The sequence below is a fragment of the Littorina saxatilis genome, linkage group LG1, assembly GCF_037325665.1.
Source record: "Littorina saxatilis isolate snail1 linkage group LG1, US_GU_Lsax_2.0, whole genome shotgun sequence".
NCBI lineage: Eukaryota > Metazoa > Mollusca > Gastropoda > Littorinimorpha > Littorinidae > Littorina > Littorina saxatilis.
In genome coordinates this window covers 15,058,475-15,072,522 of record NC_090245.1, presented here as the reverse complement: position 1 = coordinate 15,072,522, position 14,048 = coordinate 15,058,475, and the positions used below count along the sequence as shown (strand labels likewise).

Sequence of the window (14,048 nt, the reverse complement as noted above, 5' to 3'; positions counted from 1 at the left end):
TTAAGATCATCCCTCCACTTGCACGCGCATGAAGTATCGACACACTGACTTCTGCCTGCGTAGATTGGTAATATTTGTATGACAAAAATCCAAAAACAAAAATTTAAAAATATTTGTGTGAATAAAATTTGACAAATATTGACACTCGTGGCTTTTAAAAATTCAATTCGAAAACAAACTCGGTTAAAAAAAAAATTAAACAAGAAGAGCAAACGCTCGATCGAGTCACTTTCGCAGTTCTGAATATTATATGAGGCATCAGATGGACAGGAAGAAATTGCTATTCACAACACAATGAGTCACGTTCACATAAAATTTGAGCCCGGTCACTTTTATAGTTTCCGAGAAAAGCCCAACGTTAAGTTGTGTGTTGCCGAACAGAAAAGGCTAGTTATCTCCCTTGTTTTTCTGATAACGTTCGTAAAAGGCTACAGATGTAAATACTTTGATGTAAAGAATAATCCTACAAAGTTTCAATCACATCCGATGAACTTTGTCAAAGATATAAAATGTCTAATTTTTCCTTTGACGCTGACCTGTGACCTTGAAAAAGGTCAAAGGTCAACGAAACCATCGTTAAAGTGTAGAGGTCATTGGAGGTCACGACTAAACAAAATATGAGCCCGATCGCTTTGATAGTTTCCGAGAAAAGTCCAACGTTAAGGTGGTGTCTACGGACGGCCGGCCGGACGGCCGGCCGGACAGACTAACACTGACCGATTACATAGAGTCACTTTTTCTCAAGTGACTCAAAAACCAGGCTGTCGAGTTTTGGTAAAAGTTCAAATGGAGGGATAGTCTTCTCCCACGTAAAAGCCAGTCCAGATCTGAGTTGGGGGAGCTACATTGTTAACTAGAGAAGGACTGTGTCTTTAATGTATGCATGTACGACTTCTGCCCCATCAGGCTTGTTGCAGTCTGTTTAATTTATGGTAACGATGGATAAGGAAACCCCGTGCCCAAAGAAAGGACATCTGTGCGAGCGAAGCTGACACACCGTCACGGATTTGTCATGGCGGCGGCAGGTAAGCGTTTTCACACCCTCTCTCCCTCTCTCTCTCTGCCAGGCTTAGAGCAATTACGCTTTACTTAATTGCTTATACGGGTAATATTGATACTTCAGCAGTGTTATCTTTTTTCGTGTTCTTGTTCTTGCTCTTGTTTGTGTTCTTGCGCCATCCCTCTGTCTCTCTGTCTCTCTGTCTGTCTGTCTGTCTGTCTGTCTGTCTGTCTGTCTGTCTGTCTGTCTGTCTGTCTGTCTCTCTCTCTCTCTCTCTCTCTCTCTCTCTCTCTCTCAGGCTGAGAGCAATTACGCTTTACTTAATTGCTTATACGGGTAATAGTAATACTTTAGCAGTGTAAACTTTGTTGTTGTTCTTGTCCTTGTTCTTGCACCATCGATAATTGTTGTAGGCTTTCGCGGAGAACGAAACTATTTGTGTACATCTACAATAAGAGAGCACAGGTATCGACGTCAATTTATTGTTAAATTGCAGTTTGTGTCTATGAATAGAATGATTTGTATATGTCTAAAGCTTTTTGAATATCTTTTATTTCTCTCATTGTCACGGTTTTTATGCATGTTCATACCCTGGGTTTTTTTGCTCATCCCCGTGAGTTCTTATGAAAAAGGAATGATTCATAAGTGTTCAGTATTATTATTGCTATCACTCGTCACCCCCTCAATTTTGCATTGGTATAGAAAACGCTTACTTTAAATTTCATGATTATAATTCACCGAAAACAACAACAGGGGAACATCAGCCTGTTGGTTTTATTTTCATGAGACTGAATTGTAAATAAATAATCAAAACCACAACAACAGTTTCGCGGAGCCATTGACATATATATGCGTGCGTGCGTAAGTCTGTGTGTGTGTATGTGTGTGTGTGTGTGTGTGTAGGTAGGTTTTTGCGACAAGCGATTCAGCAATCGCTCTCAAGCATTTCATTTCTTCCCCTTTCCCCCTTTCTTTCCAATCTCTGGCCTGGTTGTCTCATTTTACAGAGCGTTCTGTCGCGTTGTCCATCACAAATGACACGGTGTGTGCATTGTACACCTTTACGACACGCATGTCTTTGCTCATCTTCGTTTTGTTCCTCAGCATGACAGTGACTTTAAATCACTGTCAACTGAGTACGTGGACCCATAGAGCGTCTACAATCTCAACTCGACGCAATAGACGGACTCGGGAAATAACTCTGTCGGGTTTGTATGTTGTGAAAGAGTGAATGCTCTTGCTTTTGCTGAGACAGGGGGTGTTGCAGGTAGCTCTGTCTCCTCCTTGGGGATGAAGCTACCAGGGGAAGGGATTGTGTTGGAGGTGCGGGTAGAGGGGTAGCCCTCCCGGTGCTCCCCCTTGGACCTCCCTAATCTAGGACCCTGGGTCTTCGCGAGGTGGCCTTTGTGGCGTAATCCCTCCGAACTAGCATAACGTTTCCCTATCCCAAGACCGACCGTGCGTGGTCTATGACCACATCCTCTACGAGGTGACCCTATCAACTAGGCAGCGCAAGCCCCTAGGCGAAACACGGCGGATCGAGAGGAGAGAACCTCGATAAAAATAACCTGAGCTGCCATGAAGACGGAACATGTTGGCTGAGGACAGCGGGCAGACCTCCTGTGCCGACACCCATCTACAGGAGAAAACCAGGCATGCACGCATCAAACCCAACATGGCCATACAAACGTAGACCGGGAACGCAGAAGAAGAAAGAAGAAAAGCTGAGACAAACTTTTCATACGTGCGCTTTGTCCACGTGTTTCAGACACACCCCTCACTAGAGACTGGCCTATAAGGCAACACAAAAAAAAGTCTGTTTACGGTAACATAGGCACAAAAAAATAGGGTCGGTAGGTCGGGATGTTTTGTTTTTTTAAACCATATTTTTCACTTATTTTGCAAACAAAAACAGACTTTAATTTTATTTTTTTTCCCAAATGCAAAAAAAAAGTCTAGGGTCGCGCGAAAAAAATAGGGTCGGTCGGGATACCGTAAACAGACTATTTTTTGTGTGTGTGTGCGTGCCTAATGCAACGAGTAGAAGTGTGCCTCAATAAAATCAAGAGTAATCACTCTTTTACAACCCATACAAGCCCGACAGAGTTATTGCCCAACATCGTTTGTCACACTTTGACGACATGAAGACAAATTATATTTCAAAACACTTAATCACACAATCTTTTTTTCATCTTTTTTTTGTTTTTTTGTTTTTTGTTTCGATTTCAGCTTTGATAATATTACTATAAAAAGCCGAAAGCCAAAATACTCACTTTTTTACAGTGATGTAAAACATTTACTATTTTACTTGCTGTTTACTTTCCCCAAATATTGAACAGTTAGCTTTTACTCTCATTTCAATCATTTAAATAGGCTTAATCGTGTTAACTTGGTTTTAGACAGCAAGCCATGTGGCATTCTCTATAATTATGAGAGAGAGAGAGAGAGAGAGAGAGAGAGAGAGAGAGAGAGAGAGAGAGAGAGAGAGAGAGAGAGAGAGAGAGAGAGAGAGGATGCGATGAGAGAGGGAGAGAGAGAAGGAGGACGCAGTGAGAGAGAGAGAGAGAGAGCATGCATTCTTATTTTAGTAGTGAGTACGCTTGCTTGCTGAATTTTGTTGTTGTTATTGACTGTTTAATTGTTCGTATCGCTATGATGGGTTAGTGTGCTTGTGTTTTTTAATGTCATGATTTTTATATCGTGTGTGTGTGTGTGTGTGTGTGTGTGTGTGTGTGTGTGCGTGTGTGTGTGTGTGTGTGTGTGTGTGTGTGTGTGTCTGTGTGTGTGTATGTGTGTGTGTGTGTGTTTATTGGAAGTGTAAAGCGCTTGGAGCTGTGAATTCGGGGCTTGCGCTGTAGAAAAGTGATTTATTGTTATATGTGTATTCCAGTTATACAAATGAGCCTGTCAAGGTTTCCGTCAAAAATGGCATATACATCTTGATATGTCTTCCAAAATGCGTCAGACAGGTTAAAATGACAGCAGTGACGGGAACACCATCGTGTTGATTAACTGTGTATTTATTATACACGCGAAAGTGTGTAGAAGACATGCATTTGTTCATCACTGGTAACCGTTTCCTCACACATCGGATTAATCCTGAGCTACCTTATGGTCTCGCTCACAATGAAGAAGAAACAAGTCACGTGAAGCGATATAAAAACATTCAGTAAATCTGTAGGCATCAAACTAAAAGATCAACACCAAAAACCCGTCATCGCCGAGACTACAATTTGATAGTCTCGGCTTTCTTTATTTATTTGGTGTTTAACGTCGTTTTCAACCGTTCAAGGTTATAATTATCGCGACGGGATAGTCTCGGCTAAACTTTCCCAGAGACTGAGACGGGTCACGCTCGTCTCCGCGAAGCATGCGAACATTATACTCGACCTACTTTCTTTACTTCTGAGATCGTTTTGCAAGTATATATTTTTTAATTCAGGAGAAGATGAAGAATACCATGCAATGATGTTTTTAATCTGTAAGCTAAAAGGAGTTGTTAATGACAACTTTAATGAGCAAAATAATTAACAAATCTTTAAGCTTCCGAGCTGAAATGTAATCCTAAAGTCCGGACAGTCACAGATTACTTGACCCACATTTCAATCAATTTGAAAAGTGAGGGCGTGACAGTGCTGCCTTAACAATCACAAAAAGACAGATATGACGTCATCAAAGACATTTATCAAAAACGTTAAAAAAAACGTCTGGGGATATAATACCCAGGAACACTCATGTCAAAATTCATGAAGATCAGTACAGTAGTTTTGTCTGAATCGCTCTACACATACACACACACAGACACACACACATACGCATAGACCACGACCCTCGTCTCGATTCCCCATCAATGTTAAAACCTTTAGTCATAACTTGACTAAATGTAAAAACCGCGTCAACATCAGAATAAACCGTAAAACTGAAAGTGAATGTTTTGTTTTGTCGAAAATGAAACGTTCCATTAACCAACCGTTCTTAGGTTTTGTATCCAGAATTTGGGAACGTGAGCAGTCTATCTGGGTTTTTTTATTTTTCATTTTGTATCACGGATACTTTTTTTTATAAATTTGCGAAGATTCTAACCCCAACGACTACGGCATGGTTAAAAAGAGGTTCGTAATGAGGGTTCTGTGCGTGGTAAATTTCTGGTTACCTGTGAACATTGTAGTCTTTCTTTGATAGTAGTAGTCCAGTGGACGATACCTTCGCCTGTGATCGAACCACGAACAATTAAAGACATCCAAACATTACAGGCACTTTAGATCAACTCATTTCACTAGAGGTGACTGCCTAGCACTGTGTTTGACATCCGTGTCTGCTGAAATAAAAAGAAATTAAAACAAAACGGATTAACAGTAGGTGACACGTTATCAGAGTGGGAGACACTAGATCTGTCTCTGTACTTACCGGGATACGGCTGCCAGATCGACACTGCGCTTTCGACAGCTCTTCCTCGCGTGGACATTGGAAAAACGCTGTGCAGATCAAATTGTAGGAAATCTCCCTTTGGTAGCTTCTTTATTTACTTTTCTGGAGCTTAGAAACCGAACAACATGAAATCGTCTTCCCCGAATCGGCGAATGCAGAAGTGAGAAAAGTGAATCTATACCACAATCCTTCGCGCGACCCCTGACCTGGTCTTGACACCTGACCTGGTCTACATACCACACACGACAGAAACCAGTCAACTGCTTGTACCCCTTCAAAACCCCCCACCACCCGTTTTCTTTGGATACACGCTTTAACTACACACATGCCGACACAATGTTGATCATTGCTTCAATATTTTGAAGATGGTGCTTGAAAAATAACCAGGTGAAATGAGTATTTCGGTGTTTAGTCAAATGTTAAAGTTTCTACCACAGACATACACACGCACACACGCACACACGCACAGACAGACAAAGTTACGATCGCATAGGCTACACTTACGTGAGCCAAAAATAGGTTCAGTAAGTACTACGGACGCGTGCTTCGCGGTGGCGAGCGTGACCCGTCTCTGTCGTCGGTATGGTTAGCCGAGACTATCTGAATGTTGTCTCGGCGATGACTAGTTTGTAGCGTTGATCTTGATTAAATGTTTTTATATCGCTTCACGCGACTTGTTTTTACATTTAGTCAAGTTTTGACTAAATGTTTTAACGTAGAGGGGGAATCGAGACGAGGGTCGTGGTGTATGTGTGTGTGTCTATCTGTCTGTCTGTCTGTGCGTGTGTGTGTGTAGAGCGATTCAGACCAAACCACTGGACCGATCTTTATGAAATTTGACATGAGAATTCCTGGGAATGATATCCCCGGACTTTTTTTTTATTTTTTTCGATAAATACCTTTGATGACGTCATATCCGGCTTTTTGTAAAAGTTGAGGCGGCACTGTCACACCCTCATTTTTCAATCAAATTGATTGACATTTTGGCCAAGTAATCTTCGACGAAGACGGGACTTCGGTATTGCATTTCAGTTTGGTGGCTTAAAAATTAATTAATGACTTTGGTCATTAAAAATCTGAAAATTGTAAAAAAAATAATTTGTTTTTAAAACGATCCAAATTTACGTTCATCTTATTCTTCATCCATTTCTGATTCCAAAAACATATAAATATGTTATATTCGGATTAAAAACAAGCTCTGAAAATTAAAAATATAAAAGTTATTATTAAAATAAAATTTCCAAAATCGATTTAAAAACTATTTCATCTTATTCCTTGTGGGTTCCTGATTCCAAAAACATATAGATGTGATATGTTTGGATTAAAAACACGCTCAGAAAGTTAAAAAGAATAGAGATAAAGAAAAGCGTGCTATCCTTCTCAGCGCAACTACTACGCACCCCGCTCTTCTTGTCAATTTCACTGCCTTTGCATCGAGCGGTGGACTGACGATGCTACGAGTATACGCTCTTGCTGTAAAAATGCAGTGAGTTCAGTTTCATTCTGTTAGTTCGACAACTTGACTAAATGTTGTAATGTCGCCTTACGCGACTTGTTTTTTTAGTGTTATCCCTTTTATTTACGTCTTTACTTTGTAAATTGTCGGTGCGCTGTTTGTCGAAGCCGTCAGGATGTCACGTTCGCGTTGTCATGTAAAACAGCCTGATGTCTTGACAGTAACGCGGTGTTGTAAATATAGCCCATTAATTATGCGGGCGTGAAGGGCATTCTGACTACACCAGCACCCTTGATGATGGAAAAACGGAGTAAAAACAATTTGAAACCACGAATATCTACAGGAACAAAGTCTGAGAAACAACAGGCTTTAACGTAGTATTAGAACCTTAACATTTATGCGCCAAAAACCTCCCTTCCCTTGTAACCAATCATATCAGTCACAAAGGATCTGCCCAGGCTTCAACTTGTGGAGGTTTGGGATCGGGGGGTGGGGGGTAGGGGTGGTTAGCGATGTACTGTATTAGCAACTCACTTTTCCAAATGAGAAAGCAACCACATGTCCACGAGGGTAACCTCACAGGGCTGTATGACCTTGCTTTACCTTACCTTTCTATGATGACTAAAACGACTTTCTATGTCCTCCAACCCATTCCCCTCCGCTCCCCCTCATCTTCCCCGTCCCCTTCCCCCCTTCCGAAGTGTCCAAACCTCACCACAACTATTTGATCATTTGCTTAACCCCCCCACCCCCCCCCCCCCCCCCCCTCCATCCGCTCCCCCTCCTCCTCCCTTTCCCCCTCTCCCTTCCCCCTTCCGAAGTGTCCAAACCTCATTTCAGTTATTTGTTCAATTGCTTAACCCTCCCCCCCTCACCTCCGCTCCCCCTCCTCCTCCCCTTTCCCCCTCTCCCTTCCCCCTTCCGAAGTGTCCAAACCTCATTTCAGTTATTTGTTCAATTGCTTAACCCTCCCCCCCCCCTCCCATCCGCTCCCCCTGCTCCACCTCCCCAGCCCCCTCTCACTTCCCCCGTCTGAAATGTCCAAACCTCCTCACAGCTATATTTTCATTTGCAGGCTACCTGGGTCTTTGGGGCTCCCTATTCGTGCTGGGACATTTGCTGATCGTGAAGGGAGAGCTGTGTACCAAGCAAAATGTTACCGACGGGTGCAGCGTTCCGCTACAACTGCCCTTCTTCTACAAAGGCCAGTTCAAACCAGCCTGCAACCGTCACGATGTCTGCTACACCTGCGTAAGATGACCGTTAAGATTTTTTTCTTTGTCCTTTTTGTGGATTTTTTTTTTTGTCCTTTTCGTGGATTTTTTTTTTTTTTTTTTTTTATTTTTTTTATTTTTTTTTTTTACATGTATAGGCTTTTCAGTACAGGACAGCACATAGACAAGGGGGAAAATTCATAAAACAGAACACACGTGGCCAATTACAACACACAGGGAGGGGGGCGGGACGGAAGGTGGCTTGGTGGTCGCAGTATCAAGAATATGTAAAGATTAATATTAAGATTCTTGTCATTTTGACCGCAATAAGACGTTTGCCTGTGCTTGCTTAAAGGGGTAGTTTTTAATGATACTCGCATGAATCTGTGACTTACTTTTTTTCAAGCTTTTGAAAAAGGTATCGTGCATTTTGAATTGTAAATCTGTAGCTCTGTGCAGGGATCAAATAAACCAGCCGTTTGATTCATTCCATAATCAACATTGAAAATTAAGGGAATTAAGCACATACTGTATACATGTAGATGCATCAACAGCAAACATCCTGACAGTTTCAACATGCTCAAACGGTTCTCTGCCTGACATGTGATGGACAGAGCAACGGACGATTGAAAAGATGAACTGATGGATGGATGGATGGATGGATGGATAGATGGTTGGACACCCCCCCCCCCCCGACACACACACACACACATACATACACACATACACACACACACACACATACACACACACACTCACACTAACACACACACACACACACACATATACACACACACACACATACACTAACACTAACACTAACACACATACACACACACACACACACATACACACACACACACACACACACACACACTAACACACACTTTCAAGACCCCGATCGCTATAAGACTGCCTCCCTTTGTAAGACTGTTTCCCCAGATTTTCTGTCCATAACCTCCTTTTGTAAGGACTACCTTCTTTATTAAGACTTGAGTTTCTAAGATTACTGGGGGTCTAAGAAAAGCGTAGGGGGTATGTAGCCCTAAAAGCAGTGCGCTCTCTGCCCACAGGGAGCTGGGTACGGACTGACCAGAGCTGACTGCGACAAAGCCTTCCTCTTCGACATGCGCATCGCTTGCGCCCACGCCGCCATGATCGCCAGGCAACGAGCCAACCTACCCGCCATCCCACCCGCCAACCCACCTGCCAGGCAACCCGCCAACGTACGCCTCAAGCGTGGCGCATACCACGACACAACAACGGGCGGACGTGGGCAACGCAGCTATAACTTAAGCCGCAAAACTCTCCCGCTCAGCTTTCTGCGGGAGCTGGGCCCCACTGGTCGAAGTTGGGCGCCAGATGTTAGAACATCCACCAGCAGCAGAAGACAAGCAAGCAGAGAGAGAAAGGGCAAGTCGATGACCTCGATGAAAAGCATCCGCACAGTGGCGGGAGAACGACCAACAGCCACCAGCCACAGACTCGCACCCAGCACAGGCAGGAGGACCTCACTGAAGACCCCCAAGCGTGGAGCATCTCTAGGAGTTCACCACCGTGCTGCACGAAGACATCGTCGCATGAGACGAGCTACGACGTGGTGCATGACGTTCGCAGAGAGTGTGTACTACCCGGCGGTGACCCGTTTCGGACACCTTCGATTCACACCGGCACGCGAGGTAGATCTGTTCTGCGGGGAACAGTGGGTGATGACCTGTCTTCCCCACGCTTTGATAGTAGCACGTGGATAACGCCTAACAAAATAAAAAGAAAGCAAAAAGGTTGGGCTGGGGAAATACGGTTAAAAAGCAACAACATATTATATCAGAATTAACAAGAGGCGAAGCCTTCAAGGCTCACGTAAGAAATCGACAAACAGTAACACAAACTCAATCACTCCGTCACACATACACACACACAGTAAGCATAGGTGACACGGTGCAAGAGTGCGAGACACTAGATCTAGATCTGTCTGTCTGTCTGTAGCCTACTTACGGGGACACGACTGCCAGATGGCCAGATCGACACTGCGCTTTCGACAGCGCTTCCTCGCGCAGACACTGGAAACACGCTGTGCAGATTAACATGTAGGAAATCTCCTTTGGTATCTTCTTTATCTCTTTTTCTGGAGCTACGAAACCGAACAATGTGAAATCGTCTTCTCCGAATCGGCGAACTAGTACTCCAGCTCGGTGATAACTGTATCTATACCACAATCCTTCACGCGATCTGACCTAACCTTGACCCCGCCTGACCTGGTCTACATACCACACACGACACAAACCAGTCACCTGTTTTTACCCCCCCAAAACCCCCCACCAGCCGTTTTCTTTGGATACACACTTTAACTACATACGTGCCGACGAAATGTTGATCATTGCTTCAATACTTTGATGCTGTTGCTTGAATAATAACCAGGTAAAATTAGTATTTCGGTGTTCAGTCAAATGTTAAAGTTTCTACCACAGACATACATACATACGCACGCACGCACGCACGCACGCACAGACAGACAAAAGTTAGCATCGCATAGGCTACACTTACAGGGGGCGAAAAAAACACGTTTTAGGAGATTCGGAAAAAAAGGGGGGGTCGGGTTACCCTAATCCTGTTTCCCCTTAATCTTTCTTTTCTTGTTATTGCCCAAGTTGCATTGTCTTCGGACAGAAAATTTCTTTGCTACTGTAATAGTGGGTTGTCGTCCTTTGTTGACTCTCTTGTGAATGAGAGCACTTACGGCTAAAGAGAATAAAATATGGACACAGCTATCATCTTGTCAGTCTTGTTTGTCACACGTACAAAAAGCAGTAAGCCAGGGGCGGATCCCCGGGGGGGGGGGGGGGGGGGATTTCCGGGGTTTCCGGAAACACACACTTCCCCCCCCCCCCCCCCCCCCTCCCAGCCTAATTTTTTTTTTTTTTAAGAGACACACACAAAAAGAAAGAGAAGAAAAATCAAAATAAAGAAAAACTGATGACTCGGATTGCACCAGATTGATCCATTTTCCTTGATTTTTAATCCAAATTTTCCTGGGGGGGCATGCCCCCGAACCCCCCTAGGATCCGGGCTTTGTCTTCTAAGTGACGGTTTTGGAAAGTAGTTGGGCAATTTGTTGGCTCAGGTTGCACCAGATCGGTCAATTGTCCTTGTTTTGATCCAAATTTGTCTTCTTAAATTTACTTTTTGGAAGGTGTATTAGGGGACGTTTCTTGGCTCAGATTGCACCAGATTGCTCCATTTTCCTTGTTTTTATCAACATTTTCCGGGGGGGGGGGGGCATGCTACCCGCCCCTACATCAATTATGTAACAAAGGAAAAGAAAAAGAAATGTTATTATGAGTTATCTATATATATATACGACTAGTGTCTGTGTGTCTGTGTGTCTGCGTGTCTGTCCGCGATGCACGGCTAAAGTTCTCGGTCGATCTTTTTCAAATTTGGAGACCGTATTCAGCTACACCCCGGACACAACCTCATCGATGAGATATTTCAACACGTGCTCTCAGCGCGCAGCGCTGAACTGATTTTGGTTTTTCTGTAGATCCACTATATCCATTTCCAGTAACTCTTCCTTGTCTTCTCCAGTGTTTTGTTTTGCGCGTTTATCTCCCTTCCTTCGTGTGGCGTCAATCCATATTCCCGTTACTACGTTACTATTTTTAGAAGGTCACTGCACGTTACTATTTTTAGATCTCCCTTCCTTCGTGTGGCGTCAATCCATATTCCCGTTACTACGTTACTATTTTAAGAAGGTCACTGCACGTTACTATTTTTAGATCTCCTTCACTGTCGACAACGCTCAATCCATATTACCGTTATACTATTTTTACTCTTCTCCAGTGTTTTGCGCGTTTATCTCCCTTCCTTCGTGCGGTGCGCCGGCTAAGCCGGCGTACACCCAGCAAAGCCGGGTCCCCGGCGCAGCCGGGTATTCGGCTCGACTTCTTCCCGGCGAAGCCGTACCCGGCGAAGCGGGTATTCATCTAGTTTCTAATATGCTGACTGTTAGCAAATGATAACAAGACATGTCGAGAACAAAAGATATCAAGCATGAGCCTTTTAGGCGAATGCTGATATCGTTTGTCCCGGGACCCCCACTTTCTATTTTTAGAGGGTCCATGGACCCCCCACTGCAGAACTTGAGAGGGTCCCAAGGGTCCAAAAGCCGAAAAGTCCCAGTGATTTCCACGTGATTGTGTGTGTGTGTGTGTGTGTGTGTGTGTGTGTGTGTGTGTGTGTGTGTGTGTGTGTGTGTGTGTGTGTGTGTGTGTGTGTGTGTGTGTGTGTTTATCTACGGTACGCACGATAAAGGAAATTTAGTGCGTCCAAGGACCCGCTCTTTTATAATCTAGTGCGTCCCGGGACCCCAAAAACATTTTTCTAGTACGTGTTTTCGGCTTCTAGTGCGTATAGGACGCAGGGACGCGTGCTATGGGGAGCCCTGATACATGTAGCTAATGGTTTGCATTCAGTCACAGCCATTGCATTCACAGTCATTGCAGTTTATTTGTTACAGTTTCTATACGACTGAAGTTTAGCAGAATTTGAGATGCATGTTGCCCGAAGAAGGGAGAAAAAACAAGTCGCGTAAGGCGAAAATACAATATTTAGTCAAGTAGCTGCCATTTTTCAGCAAGACCGTATACTCGTAGCATCGTCAGTCCACCGCTCATGGCAAAGGCAGTGAAATTGACAAGAAGAGCGGGGTAGTAGTTGCGCTAAGAAGGATAGCACGCTTTTCTGTACCTCTCTTTGTTTTAACTTTCTGAGCGTGTTTTTAATCCAAACATATCATATCTATATGTTTTTGGAATCAGGAACCGACAAGGAATAAGCTGAAAGTGTTTTTAAATTGATTTGGACAATTTAATTTTGATAATAATTTTTATATATTTAATTTTCAGAGCTTGTTTTTAATCCAAATATAACATATGTATATGTTTTTGGAATCAGCAAATGATGGAGAATAAGATAAACGTAAATTTGGATCGTTTTATAAATTTTTATTTTTTTTTACAATTTTCCGATTTTTAATGACCAAAGTCATCAATTAATTTTTAAGCCACCAAGCTGAAATGCAATACCAAACCCCGGGCTTTGTCGAAGATTACTTGACCAAAATTTGAACCAATTTGGTTGAAAAATGAGGGCGTGACAGTGCCGCCTCAACTTTCACGAAAAGCCGGATATGACGTCATCAAAGACATTTATCAAAAAAATGAAAAAAACGTTCGGGGATTTCATACCCAGGAACTCTCATGTCAAATTTCATAAAGATCGGTCCAGTAGTTTAGTCTGAATCGCTCTACACACACACACAGACAGACAGACACACACACACACACACACACACACACACACACACATACACCACGACCCTCGTTTCGATTCCCCCTCGATGTTAAAATATTTAGTCAAAACTTGACTAAATATAAAAAGTAAAGTTATTTAATGCAGTTTTGTTACGACTGAAGTTTAAAACGGACCATCGGGCAGAGTGTGCTTGGAACAATTTGGCCGAAAAAGGGAGAAGAAAAGCAGTATTGTGTCCACTGTGTTCGAAACTATCCTAACCTGTGTTACCTCCCCTACATTGTTCCAACACTTGTTACCTCCCCTTCATTGTTGTAACACTTGCTACCTGGTGGTCTTCACTGCACAATCATTCTTATTGATGTTGTTGTTGGCTTTTGTGTGTGTTTTCTTGTTGTTGTTTTGTTTTGTTTTCTTCGTGGGTTGAAACTATCACGATATTTTACGTGTATTATCGTTTTTACCCCGGTGTTCAAGGCAACCTTTCTGCGCGGCTTTCGGGGGAAGTCTTGTTGTTTTCTCCTTGGCATATCAAACACAGATGCATGCAAATAATCCCGCCGGTCAAACGCAGGGGCGGACGAGGGGGGGGGGGGGGGGGGGGGTTTCTGGGTTTCCGGTACCCCCCACCCCCAGC

At 43.4% G+C, this 14,048-nt stretch overlaps 1 protein-coding gene across 1 annotated transcript; it reads left to right on the top strand.

Annotated features, from left to right (window-relative positions):
• The first annotated feature begins 884 nt into the window (after positions 1 to 884).
• On the top strand, positions 885 to 10,866 carry LOC138962689 (uncharacterized). The gene is made up of 3 exons (XM_070334616.1): positions 885 to 1,025; positions 7,960 to 8,135; positions 9,172 to 10,866. The coding sequence occupies exons 1-3, from the start codon at positions 1,013 to 1,015 to the stop codon at positions 9,847 to 9,849; spliced, it is 867 nt and encodes a 288-aa protein (XP_070190717.1). The 5' UTR covers positions 885 to 1,012; the 3' UTR covers positions 9,850 to 10,866.
• Positions 10,867 to 14,048: the final 3,182 nt, after the last annotated feature.

What these genes read in the sequence shown, in the direction of transcription:
- LOC138962689 (XM_070334616.1), top strand. An exon ending in ACGATGTCTGCTACACCTGC is followed by an intron (nt 8,136 to 9,171) that starts GTAAGATGACCG and finishes CTCTGCCCACAG; the next exon opens with GGAGCTGGGTACGGACTGAC.